This window comes from Ciconia boyciana, chromosome 23, assembly GCF_034638445.1.
Source record: "Ciconia boyciana chromosome 23, ASM3463844v1, whole genome shotgun sequence".
Lineage (NCBI taxonomy): Eukaryota > Metazoa > Chordata > Aves > Ciconiiformes > Ciconiidae > Ciconia > Ciconia boyciana.
Window position 1 is genome coordinate 7,574,846 of NC_132956.1, and position 23,390 is coordinate 7,598,235.

The 23,390-nt window shown below is 58.6% G+C and overlaps 1 protein-coding gene across 2 annotated transcripts; it reads left to right on the forward strand.

The window, feature by feature from the left end:
* The first annotated feature begins 394 nt into the window (after window positions 1-394).
* On the forward strand, window positions 395-21,954 carry ARL8A (ARF like GTPase 8A). 2 transcript variants are annotated; one of them, XM_072844599.1, is made up of 7 exons: window positions 399-767; window positions 14,621-14,701; window positions 15,496-15,569; window positions 17,487-17,580; window positions 18,796-18,863; window positions 19,902-19,972; window positions 20,125-21,954. In XM_072844599.1, exons 1-7 carry the CDS (start codon window positions 645-647, stop codon window positions 20,172-20,174), a joined length of 561 nt encoding a protein of 186 aa, XP_072700700.1. In that variant the 5' UTR covers window positions 399-644; the 3' UTR covers window positions 20,175-21,954. The 2 variants fall into 2 exon arrangements, with proteins under 2 accessions (XP_072700701.1, XP_072700700.1); XM_072844600.1 differs by lacking the exons at window positions 18,796-18,863; window positions 20,125-21,954 and having other exon boundaries at window positions 395-767; window positions 19,902-19,967.
* Window positions 21,955-23,390: the final 1,436 nt, after the last annotated feature.

Below are 23,390 nucleotides of genomic sequence, written 5' to 3' on the forward strand. Positions count from 1 at the left end.
GGTGCAGGGTGTAGGGGGTGATCAGTGCAGGGGGTGCAAGGTGCAGGCGTCCTGGGGTGCAGGGGTGCTGGGTGCAAGGTGTATAGCGGTGCTGGGTGTCAGCATGCGGGGTGGAGGGGGAACAGGGGTGCTGGGTGCAGTGGGTGCTGGGGGCGCAGCATGCATGGATGCCAGGGGTGCAGGGGGTGCAGGGCGTAGGGGTGGGCAGGGTGCTGGGGTTGCTGGATGCAGGGGCGCCGGGGTGCGGAAGTGCTGGGTGCTGGGGGTGCAAGGTGCAGGGGTGCAGGGTGTCAGGCCGGGCCGGGCCGGGCCGTAGCGGAGGAACCGTGCCGGGTGCGGCGGGTCCTCCCATCCGCCAGGGGGCGGCAGCGGCGGCGGCAGCGGGCGGCGCGCAGGCCCCACCCGGCGCGCGCGGGGCGGCGCGCGGCGGTGCGGCAGGAGGGCGCGCGGCGCGCGGACAATACCGGGGCGGCGGCGGCGGCTCGGCCCGGCTCGGCCTCGATCGGCTCGGCCCGGACCCGCTCGGCCCGGCTCGGCTCTGCTCGGCCCCGCCCCGGCTGGCCCCGCTCGGCTCGGCTCGGCTCGGCCCCGCCCCGCCCCGGCTCGGCCCTCTCGGCTCGGCCCTGCTCGGCCCGGCCGGCACCATGCTGGCGCTCTTCAACAAGCTGCTGGACTGGTTCCGGGCGCTGTTCTGGAAGGAGGAGATGGAGCTGACCCTGGTGGGGCTGCAGTACTCGGGCAAGACCACCTTCGTCAACGTGATCGCGGTGAGCGCCGGCTGCCCCTCCCCCACCCCACCCCCCTCCGGGCAGCGCCCGGCACGGCCCGAGCGCGGCCCCGGGCCCAGCGCTGCCGCCGCGGGGGGCTGGGCTGTGCGCCCGCCCGCTGGGTTGCATCCGTGCGCCGTGCCCCCCCCCCCGCCCCCCCCGTTGCGCCCGCATCGCACCCCGCCTCGTGGCTCCCAAGTCTTGCACCCCCCCCATTGCACCCATCTTGCACCCCCCTCTTGCACGCCCCCGGTTGCTCCCCAGAATTGCTCCGCCCGGTTGCACCCCAGCCCGGAAATGCATTTGGGGAGTGGGGGGCGCGGGGTGCAGGCTGGGGGGCGCGGTGCGGGGTGCAGGCCCGGCAGCACCGGGAGGGCCCGGGCAAACCCCAGCGTTTGCTCCCCGCGGCCCCGCTGCCGAGCGCGACGGCTCGGGGGCCGCAGCCGGAGCAGGGCCCGGGCAGGATCCCGGCCCCCGCCTGCCCTTCCCGGCCGGGGCTCCGCCGCTGGGCAGCTGCCGGTTTCGGGGCAGTGGCCGGGTCCCCCTGGGCGGCTGCTGCTGCCCAGGATTGCGGGTGCCTCGGCCCTGGGAGCCGGGGGGAAGCTCCTGCCCTCGTCCCCTTCGCAGCAGGCGCTTTGTCATCACCGGGCCCTGCCGCCGCTGAGGGACGCGCAGGTGGGGCCTCGTGACGACCCTGCCGGGCTCGGTGCCACGAGGGTTTTTTGCTCGGTGGCTGGTGTAGGAGGTTATTTGCCTGCCGACCTCAGTCCCTTCCTCGGCCAGCGCCCACCGGCAGCGGCGTTCCATGGGCGCCAGGGTGCTGCTGCAGCGGCACAAGCTTTGCACCCGAACAGGGCACCGAAACCCGCCCCGGGGACCCTTCAACCCTGGCCTCTCCCTGGCTGCGCTGCCTCGTCCACGGGGTCCCTGGATCCAGCGGTGGAGCGGGAGCTGGGGGCCCTGGATCCCACCGCCCAGGGTGTGGTTTCACCCATGGGGATGCTCGGTGGAGTCTCCCCTCTTGCTTTTTGGGTTATTCTCACCCTCTCCAGATGCGATGCTGCGAGGCAGGAGCTGCTTCCGAGCGGATCCCGAAGGGGCAGGTTTGGGCTGTCACTCCCAGGGGTTTCATGGAGGGAGGTAGATGCGGATCCTCCGGCTGTCCCGGTTCCCCTGTGGCCCCCCTTGACCGTGCACGTTGCTTCGCTTGGTGCCTCGGCTCCAAAGCAGAGTGAGTTATTTCTGCTTGCTCGGGGCACTGGAAGCTGGTGGGCTGTCAAAGGTGATTTTGCAGCTAATTTGGAGGCTTCGTTGCACTGCAGCTGTGCTCCCTGGGAGGGTTTCCCTCAGTGCCGGGTGCTGCAGGGACAAAAACGTCCTTCCTGAAGTGCCGGGGGGCAGAGGGAGGACACCCTAAAATGCTTTTCACCCCGGAGATGACGGCGCTCCTGCTCTCAAGCCATTTTGCCTGCAGTCACCACTTGGTGCTCAGTCCTCGTGCTGGTTCTCCCAGCAGACCCACGCCAGCCTTGGGGGACAGGGACCTTTGTGGCTCTGGGACAGTGACCATGAGCACCAATCCTTTTTGGGGTGACTTCGTCCCCATTGTTTGCATGTTTAATGGCCCTTTTTTGCAGTCCCGTGTCCGGGTGCCACACGTGGGCTAGTCCTGCTCTGGACCCACCATGCGCTGCTAGCCTCTTAATAACAACACAGGCTGCATTAAAAATGGAAAAGTAATTTGGCACCTTTTAAAATAACCGGATAAGCTTTAAAGGGTGATGGAGCTTTATCCCAAACCTGCTGGGCTGTTTTGCCACTGCAGGGCTGGAAATCACTGGGGATGTCCTCATCCTCTTGCAACAGCTCTTGTGCCACCCCTTTCCCCACGTGCCTCCTCCTCTCCCAGCCGTGTCCGCAGCAGATGGGGCTCAGCGTGGGCTTCAGTGGGGTTCCTGCTTCTGCAAGTAAACGCTTCATACCTGGCAATTTTGCTGTGTGCAAGACCCTGCCTGCAAGACCCGTGCACCGAGACTCTTCCCACTTAGCCAGTATTGCTGGTGTAGGGAAGAGTGACATCCAGGAATTACAGCAGCTCTCGAGGGAAGCTCTCTGTGCGTGGGCTGAAGCTGGCTTCATGGTCTGCTGGTGCATCGGGAGGTGGTACTTCTGTGGTGGGGTGCTTAACACCCTTGCAGAGCAATCAGGCTCTGGGTCCTGAGCAAGGAGCCCAGTCTCTGCTGCAGTTTTGCCTCTGTGAAGTTATTTGGAAAGTTCAGATTTTGTGGCAGATGCACACAAAAAAGAAGCACTGACCTTCGAGAAAACGTCCTGTAAATAAGGACTTGTGGGGGACAGCTAAATAACAACATGACACACAGAAAATCCTAACTCAACAGGAACTGCATGAGAAGCATTTGAGCCGTCTGGCTTTAACATGATGTAACGGGAGTGTTAGAAGGGGAAATAGCTGTGATTTGGGCCTTGGGGAGGGGAAGAACCTGAACTGAAAAGTATTGGATTTTGGTGGTGTTGGAGAGATCTCCCAAGAAATCTCTGCGGGTGCAGGTGATGCTCCCCGAGCCTGCAGAGCAATGCGGGTGCTGGGGCTGGAGCTGCTTCAGGGGGCTTTGCTGGAAGACAAATCCTTGTCTTCCAGCAAAGCCCCCTGAAGCAGCTCCAGCTTGTCTCCAGCAGCTCCAGCAGCTCCAAATCCTTGTCTCCAGCAGCTCCAAATCCTTGTCTTCCAGGATTTTTAGCTGCACCTGGCTGAAAAATGGAATCCGGTTGTCTGGAAGATTGGGTAGTTTCCTACAGCAGCCCAGAGCTGTGGCTATGCCAGGCAAAGGCTTTGCTGAAGGCAGCCACGATGGGGGGATCACTCCTCCTGGGTCGCCTGGTTGGGGTTTTTATTTTTCAGGGCTCATTTTTTCTTTCCCTGGCTGTCAGGAGCTGAAGCTTGAAGTCCTGCCTGCAAGGAGGGGTGAAAGGCTGTAAAGCGCATCTGGTCTTGGTTTTAACCTGAAGCCAGTGGGCTTTTAGCTGCCTTTTCCCCAGTCTGGGGGTGACGAGGGTGAGACTTGAGGGCGTCAGGAGCCCCTCAATGGGTGCTGGGGCTCAAAACCCCTCAGTGCAGGACGTGTTTAGAAAAAGAGGATGTTTTGCTGCTTTTGGTTTAACATTGCACATCTTCCACCTGCGCTAGAGAGCCTTCCAAGGGAGCGGAGCCGCAGCGACTGGGTGTCGGCGTGTTGGACCTGCATGGTAGGGGGGGCCTGGGGCAGCATCCCACGCTTGAGCCCCGCTCAGAAAGTGTTTCCAATTAGTGCTGCAAGAGGAAACCACGTCAGCCTCATACGTGGCATCAGGTAGGATGATGGATGCTGTGGCAGCTGGCCAGCTCTCCGACTGCGCAACTGGTGGAGGCACATCCCGACAGCGGCTCAAGGACCGCGGAGCTCAGCGCCTGCTCCCACCCATCCCTGGGGAGCCACCATCCCCCTCCACTGGCCAGCTGACCCATCCCTACAGGATGTGTTTGGGTGCCCGAACCTGGGAGGGGAGTCGGCATTTCCAGGTCCTGCAAGGTCTCCAAGGATTTCTGGGGAGGTAGAGAAGAGAGATGCTGGTGGAGATGCTGAGAGAGAAGCAAGGAGATCTTGTTCTGATGCATTTTCCCTGGCACCTGCCTCTCCCAGTAACTCTGGATACGCCCCTTGTGTGGGGTCTGGCAGGGCCAGGATGGGGTGGGAGGGGGATGTGGGTCCTTGCGCTGGGTGGTCGTTCTGCCTCCAGATGCAGAGTCTGGGCCCTCGACAGCTGCTTCTGTTGCACCTGAGCTTCATAATGCAGAAGGCGGTAGGTTGTTTGGGGGGGTTTCTCCATGTTTCTGGTCGAGGAGAAGGAGCTGGCTGGGCCAAGGTCTTGCCTTGCTGCTGCAAGCTCTGTCAGCATGAGCCAAGAGAAAATAGACAGTGGGTTTTTTCCAGGATTATAGAATCATAGAGTGGTTTGGGTTGCAAGGAACCTTTAAGGGTCATCTAGTCCAACCCACCTGCAACGAGCAGGGACATCTACAACTAGACCAGAGCCCTGTCCAACCTGACCTTGAATGTTTCCAGGGATGGGGCATCTACTACTTCTCTGGGCAACCTGTGCCAGTGTTTCACCACCCTCAGTGTAAAACATTTCTTCCTTAGATCTAGTCTGAATCTACCCTCTTTTAGTTTAAAACTATTATGCTTTGTCCTATTGCTACAGACCCTACTAAGAAGTCTGTCCCCATCTTTCTTATAAGCTCCTTATAAGTATTGAAAGGCCACAGTAAGGTCTCCCCAGAGCCTTCTCCTCTCCAGGCTGAACAACCCCAACTCTCTCAGCCTTCCATCACAGGAGAGGTGTTCCATTCCTCTGATCATTTTTGTGGCCCTCCTCTGGACCCGCTCCAACAGGTCCATGTCTTTCCTGTGCTGTGGACTCCAGAGCTGGATGCAGTACTGCAGGGGGGGTCTCACCAGAGTAGAGGGGCAGAACCACTTCCCTCGACCTGCTGGCCACGCTGCTTGTGATGCAGCCCAGGAGATGGTTGGCTTTCTGGGCTGTGAGCACACGTGATCGGCTCATGTCCAGTTTTTCACCCATGAGTACCCCCAAGTCCTTTTCCGCAGGGCTGCCCTCAATCCCTTCATCCCCCAGCCTGTATTGATACTGGGAGTTGCCCCGACCCATGTGTAGGACCTTGCACTTGGCCTTGTTGAGCTTCATGAGGTTCACATGGGCCCACTTCTCCAGCTTGTCCAGGTCCCTCTGGATGACATCCCGTCCCTCAGGCGTGTCAGCTGCACCACTCAGCTTGGTGTTGTCTGCAAATGTGCTGAGAGTGCACTCAATCCCACTGTCTGTGTCATTGGTGAAGATGTTAAACAGTAACATCTGGTCGCAATACGGACACTGGTCCCGATACAGACAAGTGATGCCTGAGTGTGAGTTGCATTGTCCAGAGCAGAAACGTAAGCAGGTCTGAAGGGCTTGACCAGGGTCATCCAGGCGAGCAATGGCACCATCTCCCTTCCGCTTGGCAAGAAATCCCAAACAAGCCCATCTGCTTGCCCTGAAGAGCAGTGTGTTGCAGAGCCATCAGCTGGCCCCCTCGGGTGCTCCAGGATCCGGCCTGGGGCTGGATGTACGCACTAGGGCTGGATGTACCCAGCCCGGCATCCTCAGCACCAGCCCCCATCTTGCTGTGGTGCTGTTCAATCCAGAGATGCTCCGTGCAGCCCACGTGGGTAAAGCCACTTGGCTTGCTCCAAGCGTCGTCCCTGTGTATTGGGGGCAGCGGGGTCTTGCCTGCACTCTGGGTTTTGCCAGAAGAGCTGTGGCTGCGTTGCTGCCCAGCTTGGGACAGGGGTTTGCAGGACCTGCTGTGCACCGTGAGGGGCTCTGGGGATGCTGGGAGAGGGACCGAGCCTGGTGGGATACTCCGTGCTGTGCTCAGTCTGCCTTAACCCCCACCATCATGGCATGCCTCTGAGCCATTCCTGCCCCGGCTCAGAGGCATGGTGGGCAACCCAAAGTACGGCAGGGGGGAAGCACCTTGGCATTGCACAAGACTTCTGGGATGCTTATGGGAGCAAATATGGGAAAATAGAGGGATAAGGGAATAAAAAGGGTTTGTTGCTTGTCAACAGGTTGCTGGTCAGTACATTTGTCTGGCCATGCCCTGTGCTCAACCAGCACAGTCTGTCCTGTCTTCTTATCAAACTGCATTTCTAACTGTTTCCCTGGGTAAGGACCTCTGTCTTCTGCATGCATGTGTGTGTTTGGGGGTCTGAGCACCAGCAACTGGTTTCCAAACCAGGGTTCAGAGGACACTTGTCCCTGGTGCAGGGGACACCCATGCTTACGGCTCGCTGGAGTGTCCTTGCCAGGGCTGTTGCTGGCACAGCTGAGAAGAGTGACTGTCCCATCCTGGGGCTGATGTGTGCTGGCATCACGCTGCACCCACGTGATGGGTTTTGGGACTGGTGTGCCCCCAGCTGGGGCCTTCCTGGGCACAGGCGTGGGCAGGTGCCGGGGTTGAGCCGGGCATGGAACTGTCTGCCCAACCACACGTGTCCTACGGTGTGGGTGCTGTCCACCAGGCAAGAGCACTGGCACATCCTGAAAAACCCAAGCGTAGTCCTTGAATCCCCCCCCAGCGTAACCTGAGGTCTGGACGTAGCAAAGACCTGCTAGTTAAGGAGTGTTGTAATTATTATTTTTTTTTTTAATTAAAGAGCGCAGAGTTAAAAGGCAGCCCCAGAAGAATGTAAACATCAGTAAGACTGTGAAGTTAAAGGGTAGCATGAGCCTCAAGCAGCCTGGGTTGGAGATCTCTGGTCTTTCAAAGCAGGGCAGCCTTGGAGATTGATCCAGCTTTGAAGAACCAGGGACTGCCAGGCTGTGGCGAGCTCAGCGGGGGCTTTATTTCTCTGCCTGGTCCTTATAGCAACTGCTGGTCTCTGCTTTGGTGCCCCTCACCTGAGAGGTCCCGTATGGATGTATCACCACTTTTTTACCTCTTCAGTGATCAGCCTTTACCTCTGCGGTGAATCCGGGTGCATCTTGAGAAGATGTGGTGGGACTCTATGTCCTTGTGTGCTTTGCAGAGGTCTGAGAGAGGAGCCAGTGCCTGAGGGCCTGGTGGGAATGGGCAGAGTCCATCCAAGTATGAGCTCAAAACTTGGTGCCTGTGTCTGATGGATCTGGTGGTGGGTGCTCACTGCCTTAGAGGGACGAGCAACACATGCATTGGAAGCCAATGGCTGTGCAGGTTGGAGCCATGGATGGGTGGCCAAGGAGCAACCTCCTGTATTTTCTGTCCTGGTAGCAAAAGTCCACCAGCTACAGCCTCATGAGAGGTTTGTCCTTGTCCCCAGCTTTCTCCTCTGTTTCGACAGCCTGCACCCACTGCTGGTTCTCCATTTTTCTTGTTCTGTTTTTTTTTTTTCAATGGAAAAAACAAATGCAGTCCTCATTTCCTCTAAAAGTGGAGCATGTGTCAACATTGGTCTAGCTCCGGGCTTCATTACACCTGCTTTTTAATTATTGCCATTATGCAGATTGTCTCTCCTAGTTAACTCTACTTCTCTGGAGCAACAGCTTCAGCAGGTGGAAGAGTTGGTTTCTATGCGCACTGCTAAAATATTTACTTTGGTCTTGTCTTTACAGCCTTGGAGAAAGTAAGTGTTTCACTGAAATTCAGTTTTACTGGTGGCCGCCAGCTCTGCCTGCCGTGGACGTGGCGTTCCCCAGCTATAACACACACACAGATCTCTGAGTTGACCCTCAGACCCCACGGTTGCTCTGGCAGTTGTCCTGGACCTCCTAGTCCCTCCAGCAGCCACCTTCTCCCACAGTCTCGCCCCTGGGGATGCCCACCCTCTGGCTCCATGGCCACTCCACCTGCTCAGCAGTGGCTGCACGCTCATCCGCACTCACTCTGGCTGCTGCACCAGGGACAAGTGTCCTCTGAACCCTGGTTTGGAGACCAGTTGCTGGTGCTCAGACCCCCAAACACACACATGCATGCAGAAGATAGAGGTCCTTACCCAGGGAAATAGTTAGAAATGCAGTTTGATAAGAAGACAGGACAGACTGTGCTGGTTGAGCACAGGGCATGGCCAGACAAGTGTACTAACCAGCAACCTGTTGACCCTTTTTATTCCCTTATCCCTCTATTTTCCCATGTTTGTTCCCACAGACATCCCAGAAGAAGTCTTGTGCAATGCCAAGGTGCTTCCCCCCTGCTGTACTTTGGGTTCCCCACCTGCTGTTGTGTCTGTGCGTAGAGGAACCTGCTCTGGCTCTCCTGCCCTGGGAGTAGCTGGACCAGGGGTTTTTCTGGGTGTCTCCACCTCCTCTTGCCTCTCTGTGCTCCTTTGTGCGTGTGCAGATGAGTTTTTTATCACAGAACTTAATAATTACCTCTGCCTAGCTCATCCAGGAGATTCCCTGCAGCTTCCCCTTGGTTAGACCCAGCCCAGCAAGGAGAGCAAAAGGCTTCATCTTCACGGGGTGCCACCTGTGTCCTGGCTGGGCTGCAGCACAGTGGCTGGTAGCACTGTGCCCTCAGGGACTGCAAGTATCCTGCAAGGTGCGAGCACCCTTAGCCCTGCTGCTGGCTGCCCCTGCCTTGGCTGGGGTGTCACAGCTGGTTTGGGGCGCTGTGGGAAAGGAAGGAATGGGAAGGGAGAAGGTCTGGCTGAGAGCAGGGCAATGGCTAGAGGTCTCCGAGAAGCCAGAGCGATGATTGAAGAGGGGACAACCTGAGCGTTTTAGTTCAGTAGAAGACCAAGGGAGACCGAGTAGCCTCAGAAAGAAGAGTTGGCCAAGCTGCTCCAGTGCTGAGTTTGTATGAGCTGGGTTGGACCGTGGGGAGGAGGCAGATGGATGCTGGCAGTGACAGAGCAGGGGCATGGAGGTGTTACAGGTTGGGGATGAATTAAACACCATGTCTTCAGGGTTCCATTGCTGGGGCCATCCATTGGGCTGGGTAGCCAGAACCAAGGGTGCAGGTACCATGTAGCCAGCTTGAGTGGGTCCACCATGTTTGGAGACGTGCACTGAATAGCAGAGAGGCCGATTCTGTTTCCTTCAAGAGGGCAATGCTAAGGGCAGAGCTGCTAAGCTGCGGCCTTTGCTTTGTCCCAAAGGATCTGGAGTCCTCCAAAGGTGTTGCCTGCTGCCCCTGCATTGCAGGGTTGGCTTGGGATGTGCAGTGCAGACGGCTCTGCTTCGGTCCTGTCCCGCATCGTTCCCCAAGCTCGCAGGAGAGGACCTTCTCTGTGCCTTGCTTGGATTCAGAGGTTCTTTTCTCCAGAGTTTCTATAACAAACTCTGTGCTGCCATCAAGTAGTGCTGATGCTGGTGGGGGCTGCACATGTCCAGCACCCCAAAGCCTGGGCCAGCAGCAAGCGGTCACTCTAGAGCCACCAGTGCTTTGTGTGGCCACTACCTCTGTCCCTCCGTCCAGATGCTTCCTCATTACGGGGACATCCTGAACGAGAGCAACCACTAATAAATTTGTAGGCAGTTGCAGGGTCTGTCTGGATGGAGGTGGGAGCAAACTGCAGCTCTTGTACAGAGATGCCTTCTCCACCTCAGAGTCGAGAGCTGCGCTGTGCTTCCCTGGGGAGCTGCTGGGAGCATCTCCTATGTGTCTGTGTGTCTCTGCCTCAATGGGGTGTTGGGTTAGCGCAGCCTCAGCGCCGCCGTCCAGGGTGTTTCAGGCTGTGGTGCAGTGCTGAAGAAGCAAAAGCAGCCCAAGGATTTTCCCTTTTATCTGAGAAACCTAATTGTTATAAAAGAAACTGAGCTTCAGTGATACCATGCTCTAAAAAAAAGATCCACTAGCTGCATTGCAGGGAGTGGGATGAATCTGTCCTGGAGAGCATCGTCTTGCCTGGCTCCTGTGGGTTTACTGGTGGGGTTGATCATGCCAGCATCACCTGGGCTCCAGGGTCAGCTGGCATATGGCCTGGCTGCTGTCCGCAGGCTTGTCCTCAGATCCCATTTTTGCTCTCGAGATACAGAGTGCCCTGGAGATAGGGCCCATGAGTCAGGGAGGGCAGCACAGCCCGTTTCAGCTGCGGTACCATCACTGGGGCCACAGCCAGGAGGGGCCCGTGGGTTTTCCACCATGCTGAAAGCCTGCGATGTTGAATTTCCAAGCTGAGGGGTGCTGCAGAGCCAGACCGTGTATGTTAATTGCAGGTGTTGGTGGTGAGACCATCTGCTTTGGCGTGTAGGGGGACTGGGGTGCCCATCCCTCTCCCACAGCACCGTGGTTGCCCAGCTCAGGCTGCTGGCCTGCCTGCGGCGGTGGCATCTGGCTGACATGGGTCCCTTCAGCGCAGTCCCTCTGCACGGAGGTTTTGAAACCAAAGCATCCTGAGGATTTGGGGCAAAAGTTGGGATTATCTCATTCTCGGACCTGTGTGGCTCTTCCTCCTTGCTGCCAGCCCTGGGGTGGCTCCATCCCACCTGGCTCCAAGTGGCAGCTTCCCTTCCCAGGTCTCTGGGTTCCCTGGGAGGGCTGTGCTGTGCTCTGGGACAGCCCTGTCCCCTCCAGTGCCTTCTGCAGGGGGACATGGGGCTCCATGCCGTAGATGCCCTGTGATGCTCAGAGCCCCAAAGAGCTGTAAGACCTGCTGTCAAAGGGAGTTGTAAAGGCTTGGCTTGAATTTGGCTTTTTCCCATCCAAATGGGGTACTCAGAGTCAAGCATCCATCTGTGGGACTGCCATGGCTGGTCTTGGTGATGCGAGACATGCTGGGGGGCCGGAGTGAGCCTGTGCAGCGGGGCTGGTCTTTTTTAGCTGTTTCGGAGAAGAGCTCCTGGAAGAGCAGTGGCTTTGCAAGCGAAGCTCCTGGCTACGAGGCGCTCCCATCCTGCGCTGTGCACAGAGCCAGTCGGGGAGGCTGAATGGGCAGGTTACAGGTGAGAAATTAAACTCCCTGTATTTCTTTCCAGGTTGGAGCTTGGATGGGGTTCGGTAGGGACTCGGTGTTGTGCCACATGGCGGGAGACACCTGCAGGAGTGCAAGGCTGGGTGGTTTTGGGAATGGTCCAGGCGCTGGTGGGAGCCATCCAACCTAGGGCGCTTTGGGCCTGTGCTTCTGCCCCATGGAGGACCATGTTCTGGTGGAGACATGACTTCAGATGACCAGGGGCCAGGCTTACGGTGCTGCCCGCTCCGGTTCCCGGAGAATGGCTTGTTTGTGAGCACCTGGGGACATGGGGCTGCAAACCAGCCAGCAGCGATTTATCGAGAGCAGGTTGCATCAAAGCAGTGTCACCCTGTTCTAGGACAGGGTGACGGCTGCCTGGCCATGGCGAGGAGCAGGGCCTGGCCACCTCGGCTCTGCATGCTGCTCACCGGAGCTGGTGGATGCGGCCTGGAGGCTGAGGTTGTTTCTTTGTGTATGCCAGCGAACCGAGGTCCCTGGTGCTGGCCAAGCAGGGGACAATGGTTGAAGTGGCAGGTGACGTGGTGTCCACGTGCATGTGGCAGATGATGGGACTCAGAGTGAGCTGGGGGCACCGCTCACCCCCGCAAAAGCTGGATCCTGGCTGCCTCTCCCAGTAACCCAACTGGAAAATGGTGGGTCTGAGCAGAAGGGTCATTTGTCTTCCAGCCAGGGCACCAAGGCAGGTGGTTTGGCCAGGGTGCTGAGGGGACCCTGGCAAAACGAGCAATGAATTAGAGCCTGCAAAGACCTGATCTGTCCGTTGTAGCCATAAAATCTATCTTGCCTGCAAGGATTTTTGTGCCTCCCTTAGGAATCCCATTCCCAAGTGATCGGTGTGGCTCGGCATGATCTCTGGGGTCAGTGCAGATGCTGTGTCCATTGCATAACCAAAATTTGGGGGAAAGATGTGTCCAGCGAAGCATTTCCCTCCTGCATGCCTGCAGCTGGGCTGGTCTCCACTCTCCCTGGCAGCAGAGCTGCGGATGGCTGGACACTACAGGTAGTTGAAGATGTGCCGGAGGCGTCGGCATCTAGGACAGTTGGACAGGGAAGAGGGGACATCTTGTTTCTACTGTTCAAAGTTGCTTTCAGAGAGCAGCTGATGCAGAAGGAGCTGAGCACATTGCAGTGCATTGAAGATGCTGCCGCGGGAGCCAGGACAGCAGGGACCACGTGCAGGCCATCATGGACCACAATGTGTCACATTCCCAGATCGGCCTTTTTTGGACAGCACGAGTGGTTTTGTGTTGGCCCTTTGACTGTGGGCAGCCTGGAGGCAGGCGCCGTGGGGGGGAAGGATTTGGGGCAGGGAGCAAGGCTGTGCTTGGCTCATGGAGACGTGCTCACTCCCATCTCTTGTGAGAGAAAGCGGAGGTGACTCCTGGCTCCTGCAGCCCATCCATTCCTGGAAGGAGAGCTACTATCACACGTGAACCATGTCTCAGCTGGCTTTTGCACAGCCAGCAGTTCCCATGATGTGGTCCAGGATCCCTGACGGAGGTGCCTGCAGCTTCCGAGAGCTCTTCAGCAATTGCTCTCCACGTCTTTTGATCAAAGCCTGATAATTCCTTAAAACCTGGTCCATAAAGCCAAATTGTGTGTCGAATCTTAGTCCGCAGGAGACATCCCCTGTGTCAGCCGGTGGTAGAGAGATTCCTGTCTGCTTCCCTTCCTCCCACCTCACGCACTTCCCCGCCAGTCCCTGGTGTGGTTTCTGAGTGCACCGTGGCTCAGAGACCCCTTGGCTGTTGGGCTTTGCTGATGAACGCAAAAGGGAAATGAAAAAGGGAAGCAGCATGTATTGCAGAACCATTGGAAGAGGTCAGGAAAACCCTGGGGACTCGCTGACGTGGTGTGTCTGGAGGAGCCGTTGTGCTCAACCAGGCACAAAATTCTGCTTATCAGAAAATGGCATAAATTGCCTTCCCTTTTTGAGGTTTGTGTTAACTGAAAGAAAACCCAGAAAAGCCCTAGAAAAACCAAGATTTTAAGCCAGTAAAGAGCTGCTGGGATGAGTTCAGCCACGGTTGGTGGTTCCTGCCGGTTTCTGGCACTGATGGCCAAAAGCCCCAGTGCCCTGTTATACTGGTTATAAAACCCTCTTCCCCATCGGCTTCCTCGGCATCTCACAGCAGGGCCTTCCACAAGGACGCATTTAAAAAGCAAAGAAGATAAACCTGTTTTGAGTCCCAGCGAGGCTGCCTGCCGGGCAGGAGGCTGCAAGAGGCAGAGGGTGAAGGGCTGCCCCAGGGATGCTGCTGGGGCCGCCCAGAGCATCCCTCTGTGCTGCTCAGCCCAGGACCATCTCACAGCGTTGGGATTTGAGCAGCAAACTGGAAGGTGGGGTGGGCTTTAACAGACCAGCGCCATCCTGTCCCTCCAGTGTGGTGCTGGGCACATGGGCTGGCAAGCCGGCATCTTCCCGTGGCAGCAGAGGGACTACTCCTGCTCACTGCTCTGACAAGACTAAGCTAGTTTCTCAGCGGCACTGGGATGCTGCAAATCTGCGGCGATTTCATGCTTCTCCTGCCTGATGTGGCTCAGAGCTGTGCTGCTGGAGGACACGTGGTGGCAGCTCCTGGGGAGGGAGAGAGGGGACCCTTTGCATCCCTGCTGTCACCCAGCACGAGCACCCGGCTGTCATGCATGGGCAGGGTGCAGGGGCTGGAGGACCCGTGCAGGCAGGCTGCAGGCAGGCAGCAGACCTGCAGGAAAGCAGAAGTCAGTCTGGTTTGGGCTGGGCCGTAAATGATCTGAAGCAGAAAACATGCTGGAGCCCCCAGGACTCATGGCCGAAAAGGAGCTGATGCAGGAGGTAGTGCCCCTGGGCAGGAAGCCCGTCTGCCTGCCTGCGCCCTGGGTCTTTGTGGGGCTGCCAACGGGGTTTGCAGGAGAGGTTTGGGCCTGGCACGGCTGCCCTGAGGTCACTGCAGCGGGTGAAGGTCTCTGCCTCCTGCCGCAAAGGGCTTGGGAATCCCACCTGGAAAGGGCTGGGTTGGGTAAGCCTCCGCCACCCCACTGAGAAGGCAGCGTGTCTGGGGCTGGGGGCGGCAGCTCGCTGTGGGGCTGGGGGCTTCACCGGGGCACCCAGGGCACCCTGCACCCCATACAGCAGCAGCGCCCTGAACCCCATACAGCATTTCCCTCCTGCAGGTGTTTTATCTCCTTGGCTCTAATTTTGCTCCTGGTGTGGACCGGGAGGAGGGTCATGCTGTACCCGCCGCAGGGCTGGCAGACCGTTTGGGGTTATTTCTGGGCAGGCTGTCAGCCTCGCTGCCCTGCTCGGGGCAGGCTGGTGGGGTTTCCATGCCTCCTAACACTGTTCCACCTTGTTCCTTGCAGTCAGGACAGTTCAACGAAGACATGATCCCGACAGTGGGCTTTAACATGAGGAAGATCACCAAGGGGAATGTTACCATAAAGGTAAGGTGCAGATGTTATCATCGGAGTGGGCTCTTGGGATGAAAGGTGGGGTGAAGGGAGACTGGTGGGACTTCTGCTGGAGGTTGAAAGATGCCAGCAGCCCCAGCTGCAGTTGGGAAGATCTGCCCTGTTAGGTTTCTGCAGGTACTCACCAGAGAAGATGGTGGGAAGGGATGTAGGAGATCCAGACCTCTGCAATAAGAGCCAGCCCGGGCTGCAAAGCTGGAGGTTTTCTTATACCTCTGGCTTGCTAGTGGGAACTCGTGGGTGTGGTCACCTTTCCTGAGCGCCAGGAAAAACAGGTCATGGCTTGCAGTGGTGGTCTCTGCCTCAGGAGCCAAGGGGGAGGAGGTTTCTACCCCTTCTGGATCTTTCAAGGGCCCTGGGTTGGACTGGGAAATAACGGTGGGACAGGCTTGAAAAGCTGATTGGGGATTTCTGCCTGCTGCAGAAGTTTCTGAGAGCGTGCTGAGTGTTTTCAAATGGCAAATGCATCAGAGAAAGGCCGGGAGGGGTGGTGGGCATGGGGAAGAGCATCCCAGCTTGGGCCAGGGGATGCCGTGCCAGCAGCGGCACATTGCAGGAGGTGTTCAACACCCTCCAGCTGCCCTTCCTGAGATGTCTCCTTTCTTTATCGAGCTGGGAGTCAGGTTTGAGACGAAGAGGAGGGGATGGGGGTGGGTTTGGTGCATGCTGGGTGCTCTGGCCAGGTGGCTGTGTGGGGAAGGGTCATGGGCAGGATGGTGGGATAACGGGCAGGACGGTAGGGTAATGCCGCCTTCTCCCTGCCACAGCTCTGGGACATCGGTGGCCAGCCGCGGTTTCGCAGTATGTGGGAGCGGTATTGCCGCGGAGTGAGTGCCATCGTGTGAGTATCCCTGGAAGCTGAGAGCCCCGTCACCCACACGCCGATGCTGAGCCCCGCCAAGGGTGCTGGGCAGGGCTGAGCGGGGGGAGCTGCGGTGCCTTTGCTGCCAGAGACAGATGCCCGTGTTGGGAGTTGAGATGCTTCCCCCTGGGACTGGTGCCCCCTCAGGCTTTGAGCACAGGGCAGCCAGGTCCCTGCCAGCTGTGGCAGACCCTTCCTTTCCAGCATCACTTGGCTCCGCTCTGTTCCTCGGATCTTGCCCTTCCTGGCTCCCGTGCTTCCCCTGCACTGCCTGTTCGTCGCAGGGGCTGAGCAAAGGCCATCGGTGTGGCTCAGCCCTTTCCAAGAGGCTGGTTTTAAGGGCGGCCGCCAGCAGCATGTTTCCAGGTCATGGTGTTTATGTGCTGCCGGATGAATCTTGTGCTGAGAGAAGAAGTCTCCCTGCAACGCCCACTGCTGACTGTCAGCAAGTGTCTGAGTGTCCCCACATGTCCCCTGCTTGCAAACATTGCAGTAAGCACAGTCCCAGGGAGTCCAGGCTGGGGATGAGCCTGGCAAGATGCTCATGGGAAGCAGGCTGCCTGCTCCTATGGACAAGAATTTACCTAGAAGACCACATCGGTGTTGCTTAAACCCAATTAGAAAATCAGATTTACGTGATCTTCAACAATTGACAATGCCCTGAGATTTTGGAGGGCTGGGTTTCTGTACTGCCCTTCCCAACTGTAGGTCTGGCAGGTGAGGAGGAGTGAGGGACCGCTTGTCCTGCTTGTTGGGACAGCAGTGTCTGGTCCTGCCCTTGTTGATTGTCACCATGTTGGGACCTGTCCTTGACACTTTTTATTGCAGTGAGCTTTGCTGGAAATGACAAAATCCCTTTTTTTTCACTTCTTTTACTGCCTCCTTCCATAATTCCGTAATTTTTCCAAAGTGGCCTGTCTGGTTGAGAAGAAACAAAAGGACCTGTGGCCATCCAGGTCATGCTCCAGTCTACCTTCCTGGCTTCAAGCTGTGTTGTGTCCCTTTTCTCTTGCCTTCAGCCCTCCTGCCCCGTCCGGCGTGCCGAAGGCTCGTGGCAGTGCCTGGGTGGTGTTTTTCCCTCTCCCTCTCGGTACAGCCATACACATTTTCCTGTGTTCAGCGCTTCAGTAGCTAAAGGCTCTTTTCCTATTTTTAATAAACCCCACAAGGCCTGATGAAGCTTGATGGTGTTTCTCACTTCTCTCCCAGCTTCTTGATCTTTAAAATAAAGGCTGCTTTGATCAGTTCCTGTCCCCAGTTTTGGCTTCACTTATGTCCTTTGCAGGATGGGTGTCTGTCTGTAAGAGCTAAATCCTTCCCTAAATCTCCCCCATCTGCTCAGAGCAAGCATTGCTGACTGCTGGCTTCACGTGCCCTTTGCTCTGTGCCCCATGCCCAAGATTGCTCCCAAGAAGAAGAGCAGCTGCTTCTCCCTGCCAGGATCTTGAGTCAATGTCTTCTGCTTTTCTCCATCATCAGCCCCTCTTGTCTTCTCCACTTGTTGTCCTCTATTCTGGGTGTCTCCATAAGGAGCTGCCATGTGCAGACGAGCTTTGCTTGGGCGCTTGGGGACGTGTGTTTTGCAGCTTCTTCTGCCCAGGCAGTGCCTGGACTCCCCTCACCCACTGTGTCCCTGCTGTCAACGGGGTGGGCCCCTGCAGGAACGGGAACAGGGAGGTACCCCACTCCCCTGGGAGACATGAGAGGCTCTCAGCCCCACAGCCTTCCTTGGAAGAGGGGTCCTGGGGGAAGGATCCTGTTATCCATCACCTCCACGCACTGTGGGAGTGATGCAGCTGCCATGGGAGCAAGGTTTGGTGGTGGCACAAACCTCAGCACAGCAGCAGGGCGCAGGGACCTCAGTGCCTGCGCTCAGGGGTGTCCTTTCCCTTGCAGGTACATGGTGGATGCCGCCGACCAGGAGAAGATAGAGGCCTCCAAGAATGAACTGCACAACCTGCTTGACAAGCCGCAGCTCCAGGGCATCCCGGTGAGCTGTTGCATCGATAGGTTCCCCCCAGCTGCTCCTGGTCCCCAGGCTGGTGGCTGCCAGGGTTTGCCGCAAGAGGCTTGCATCTTTCAGAGAAGATTCGGGGGGCAGATCCCCTTCCTTGGCGGGGTCCCCTTCCCCGCTGCACTCCTGTGGGAGCTGGGGAAGTGAAGCTTTCTAGCCCAGAGCCAGGCCAATCTGCAGGGAAGGGAGCTTTAAAAGAGACCAAAGAAAACCCCCGATATGTGAGATCTGTCCTCTCGCATGAATTTGCACCTTATTTATGGTGGGACATTAAGGTCTCGTCTCCTAGGAGAGTGGCTGCTGGGCTGTGACATTTGCAGGAGGTGGGCTCTGGTGGCGGCCCCGGGCACACTGCGCGTGCCGGGGTGGGATGCTTACGGAGCATCCAAAATCGCTTCCTTTGAAAGGAGCTAATCAAGGACCTTACTCAGATCCCAAACGTTCACTGCCAGCTAAATTAAGCTCCCGACATAACACACTGCATTTGCAGCCCTTCTGAGTGCTCTTTTTTGAGAACAAGTCTCCAAATTTAAATTGGGGGATGCTGCGTTACCGTGCTGCTGCAGAGGCCCCGGCTCACCCTGGGAAGGCGGCCACAGCTTCAGTGCTGTCCTTGTCAGATGACAGTCGCGTGGCACGCTCCAGAGGGATGAACGAGTCCTGCTGGGTGATTATTTTCCTTGCATAGTCTGAGGATGCCTTTGTGGATGTGAAAAGCCTTGAAGTAAGGAGAGATCAGTGGATGGGGCAAACAGCCATTGCTTTTTTGGGCTGGCTGCCCGCAGAGAGCAGGTTCTGCACGGCATCTGTGTCTCACTCCTTCCTGATAACATCAGTTTTAGCCATTTCACTTGATTTTTTGCTCAAAGACAGCAAGAGGCTCCTGGGAGAACGTCCTACATCGCATGACAGATGCTGGTGCCCTGCAGGGAGGATGTGCTGTGGGGCCAGCTTCTCACTGGGACTAGAGAGTACACAGGAGATGCTATGTACGGGCTAATTAAGGCTGTTAATTGAAGTGCTCTGCCTTCTGATTGCCCACTGAAGGGGTTTTCTTTGTCATGGCACACCCTGGTGAAGTGGCCAGGGCTGTCTTGCATCTCAAGCAGGGTCCACTTCTGGGTGGCAGGAGCAGGTTCCCACCTGGTCTGGTGGCCAGGAGCTTCAGGTGTCCCCTCTGCCCTCCTGCAGGTCCTAGTCCTGGGGAACAAGCGAGACCTGCCCGGTGCCTTGGATGAGAAGGAGCTCATTGAGAAGATGTAAGTGTGCCGGTGGCCCGGGCGGCTGCGGTGGGGCTGTGACACAGAGTGACCCCCCTGTTCTAGCTGTGTCCCCACTGGCACGGTCACCCTGCCATGCTCTGCCAGTACTCCTTCCCCAGCCGGAGTGGGATCGCAGTGCCTGGGGTGGGCAGGCAGACGGGTAGATGGGGACGTCCTGAGGCAGCGGCCAGCGGAGGTGACGTCTCTGCGCTTGTGGGGTTGGGGAGGAGTTGGGAGCCACGGCCGCCAGTGCCAGGGCTGGGTCCACCGTGCCACACGGTGGCGTTGGGGCCCGGCACAGCACGGCACAGTGCTCGGTGGTGGAGCTGGGCTCCCGCGTGGGTGCTGCTCCCATCACCCTCTCGTGGCTCTGCCCCGCTGCCTGGTGTGGGTGCTGTGTCCCTGGCAGCGGGCAGCCCTCAGTGCTTGGAGGTCAGATCCTGCTCCGGTGTGTGACACCATCCACGTACCTCTCCCTTATTTCACCACCTTTTGCTGAGCCAGCGCGTGGCCTCCTCGCAGCCGATGCTGCCTCCTGCCCACCTCCACCCCTCCACTGCAGCTGGGGGACTGGGACGCTGCGCTGACTCGCAGCATCTGTGCTCCCCCCCCCAGCCACCCCCCAGAGATCTCCCCTGTCCCGCAGGCACCTACGCAGCTCCCGTGCTGCCAGCCCTGTGCCGCTCCCCAACCCTCCCTGCCCCGTCTCGCTGCAGGGCTGTGCAACCAAGGTTTAGGGAGGGAAGCTGTGTGATTTCATGGCCAGGCTCTCCTTGAGGTCGGGTCCCTCCTGCCCCATCACGTAGCCCCTGCAGACTGCGCCTGGCCATCAGTCATGGGCACGGTGTGCGGGTATGCTCGCCCAGCCCGCATGCAGGTCCCTGGGAGCCTGGGGAGGCGCTGCCCCTGCAAAGTGTCCCCCATCTTTGAGCTGGGTTCCAAAGGGACCCTTCAAAAGGCTGCCCAGAGGCGTCTCCCATCACTGCTGACATGCAGCCCCAGGGGTCGCAGCCAGAGCTTGCTCCTCTCCCATAGGAACCTCTCTGCCATCCAGGACCGAGAGATTTGTTGCTACTCCATCTCCTGCAAAGAAAAGGATAACATTGGTGAGTATGGGCAGCTCCAGTGCGGGGCTCGGGGTGCAGTGGGGGGGGGGCAGCCCATGCCCACAGGACCAGTGTGCCCAGGCTGTTTCCCAAGTACAAGAGGGGGTGAACAGCTGGAGGGAGAGGCTGTAAGTGTACCCTTGCCTTCGCAGACATCACCCTACAGTGGCTTATCCAGCACTCGAAGTCTAGGAGAAGCTGAGATCCCGCGGACTGTGGCTTGGATCGGGAAGATGCCATTGTACAAGCCCATGCCCCTTCTCTCTCCTGCTCTGTCCCTCCAGCTCTCTCTCTAGATGGGTATTTTTAGGGGACCCGACTCCGCTCGCATTGTGGTGGAGCCCTTGTTTTTATTGTAAAGAAACTGTCCAACTCTGCCCTCCTCTCCTCTCTCTGTCTCTTCCTCCCATTTTGGCACTGTTCTGTTGTTGTCTGTGTATACAGTATATATATATGTATATATATTTTAATTTTTTAATTTAAGCGATAGCGCTGTTACTAAACTGGGCCCTGCAAGTGGTAGGAAGGCTGTGGTGTCCCCGAGGCCGGCCGAGGGTCAGCGCTGGGAGGAAGATGAGGGTGGTGGCAGAAGGCAGCCCCTTGGGGATGGGGCTGTGCCAGGCTGCGGGCAGGTCCCTTGGGGCTCCCTCATCCCTTCCCCGGGTGTCCTGCCTGTACCCCCAGGCAGGGGGCATCCTGGGGGTGTCAGGAGTATGCCCACTTTGCCCTTCCCCAGGCTTCAGCCCCATAGGCAGGGTTCGGGGGGGGAGGCAATGACAGGGATTAGTCACAAGATGCTGCGATCAGCCTCCCCCACACCATCGCCTCTGTCTGCTGTGCCACTGCCCCAACCCCTCCTCGCTGCCCTGGGCTGCTCGTCCCGCTGCCCCATGTTCCCCCCCCCCAGCCCCCCTGCCTGGGCTGAATCCCGCCCCGCTGCCCAGTCCTGCTGCTCCGCTGCGCTGGGGTGGCGATCTGAGGGGCTGGTGCCAGGGCAGGGGGGCCCAGCGATGCGAGCAGCCCCCGCGGGGAGCGGGGGGCCAGCTCCTGCCCCCTCCCTGCCCCAGCTGCCCCCGAGGTGGCTCGGCCCCGTGTAGCCTCTCGGGGCATGGCCACGCTGGCTCCCCACGTGCCAAAAGGCATTGCCTGCCCCTGGCTGGGGGCTGCTGGCTCTGCCCCGGCCGAGGACATCGCGCAGGGACGCTGGGGAGGGGGACACATATGGAGACCCCTTTCCCCAGGGGCGCAGGGCTGTGAGAGCCCCTGTGTGCCCGCAGTGCTGCCTGCCAGAGCCATGGGGTGCTCCAGGACGTGCCCTGCTCCCCACGCTGGCCCCCAGCTCTGCTGCCCTAGCTGGGGGGGACATGGGGGCAGTGGGGCAGGGGGCGGCGGGGCTGGGAGGGGCACGGTTGGGTCGTTGTCTGCAGGTGCGAGAGGGCAAGAGGAGATTTTGGGGGGGTCAGGAATGCTTTGCCCATCTGTGCTGTGTGATGAGTTGCTGGGTCTCTGCAGGTGCAGCCTGGGGGCCTGGCCAGGTTGTTTGAGGCCAGTTTGGGGGGACTTAGCTGGGATGAGGGGGATGCGCTGGCATTGGGAGGGTGGGTGCATGGTGGGGTCAGGTCAGCGGCACAGCAGGGAGGCAGCTGCCTGTCCCCAGCTCAGGGCTGGGGGAGGGGGTGGCGGTGGCCCAGGGGTGGGGGCTGCAGGGCCCCTCTCACTGCCCCTTCCCCTCCTCCGCTCTGGGGCACTGAGGCTGGGGGTTTCTCTTCTGTTCTCGTTTTTGCAGAATTGCACAAAGAGAGGTTTCCTTTTTCTTTTTTTTTTTTTTTAATTTAATGGATTGTAAAGTGTTGTCACCCCCCACCCCCCCTTTTTTTTTTAAGAAATATTTTGGCTCAGATTTGACCTCTGTTGGGAAATGATTCTTGTAACTGTACAATTTTTTTGCCTCCTAATAATAAATTAACAATTTTGCGTTGTGGGGTCTGGTTGCAGTCACGTTGCTTTCTCGCCGTTGCTGCCACCCGACCCTCCACGGTGCTGTGCCTGAGCCTTGGACCACAGGACAGGGGTCCCTGCCCCCAGGCAGCACCGGACACCCACGTAGTCATGCTCACCCAAGAGGTGCCGGAGCCAACTCTGATGGCTCCAGGTGCCTCATTTTCTTGGCCTGGGTGCGAAGACGAGCTCGGAGACCTCTGGCTGTGGCCATCGCTGCTGCCGGACCTTCCTCTGCCCCACATCATGTCCCAGGACTGCTGCAGGGCCCTGCTTCGATGCTGGGCTTGGAGCGGGGTTGCTGAAGGGTTCCTGCTCCGTCTGCCTGCCCCCTTGCCCGCACCAGCCCCCTTCTGGGGGCCATGGCCATTGCTGGTGGGGGCACAGCTGCCCCGTGTCCTCTGGGGGCTGGCCCCTGCACTGACGCCCAGAGCTGTGCTTTGTGCCTTATGGCAGCCTGCCTGGGTACCCGGGCACCGGGGCTGGGACCAGGGCTGGTGTTCAGCCCAGCCCAGGGTGTGCTCTGCCTGCTATGGGGCCATGTGTTGCTCGCAGCCCATGATGATGGTGCTGCCTGCAATGGTGCTGCCTGTGCCTTCCCTGCCCCCTGCCCAGCTCTCCTCCTCCCCACGCATCCAGCCCCGTGGGGCCGCAGCAACAAGCCCGGCTTTGTTCGCCCTTGGCCTGGGCTCAGGACGGAGCGGCACGGACCAAGCGCATAAGAGCTGCCCCGCTCCATTCCTTCCACCGCCACCAAACCCCCACAGGGACTCGCTCGCCCGCGGGGATGTGAAGGGGTGAGGGCACGGCAGTCTGGGCTCTGCTCCCACCCTTCCATCCCCACACCAGGATGAGACCCCTCTTCTCCCTGGCTGCTCCCAAACTGCAGGGCCCAGCACTGGTGGGGCAGGGAGGAAAGGAAAAACCCAGTTTTGTGCTCTCGGAAGAAAACTGGGGCTTTTGTTTCCCTGGAAACAGGGCTGCAAAAGCAAAGCCCAGTGGGTGTCGATGCCGCACAAAGCCCGCAGTGAGCCCCTCGCATTCATCCGGCCATAGCAACCGTCTCCCTCGCCCCGGCATTTCGCGGGCTGGGGCGGGTGCCAGCGGCAGGACAAGGAGCTTTAACAGCTCCGGCAGATGGGGCCAGCATGGCCAGCCTGTCCTCGGCCCGATCCCACTGCCCGGGCTGTTCCCTGAAGCCCCCCCCAGGTGCAGGAGCCTTGGGCAGGGGGTGGATGTGGGGCTTGGAAACCCTGATGCCCTCAAACCATCATTCTGGGATGATTTTGTCCCTGCAATGGGCAGGTGGATGAAGGCCAGGAGCCCTGCACAGGGCAGTTTGGATGAGATGCACTCACCCCCTCGGCTCCACAAGAGGTGCCAGGGGTGGTGGTCCCGCATGGACCCCTGCCCAGCACAG

Coding starts and splice junctions, on each gene's coding strand:
- ARL8A (XM_072844599.1), top strand. CDS start 645: ATGCTGGCGCTCTTCAACAAGCTGCTGGACTGGTTCCGGGCGCTGTTC. Junction 17,581..18,795: donor CGCAGCTCCAGGGCATCCCG/GTGAGCTGTTGC, acceptor GCCCTCCTGCAG/GTCCTAGTCCTGGGGAACAA. Junction 19,973..20,124: donor CAAAGAAAAGGATAACATTG/GTGAGTATGGGC, acceptor TTGCCTTCGCAG/ACATCACCCTACAGTGGCTT.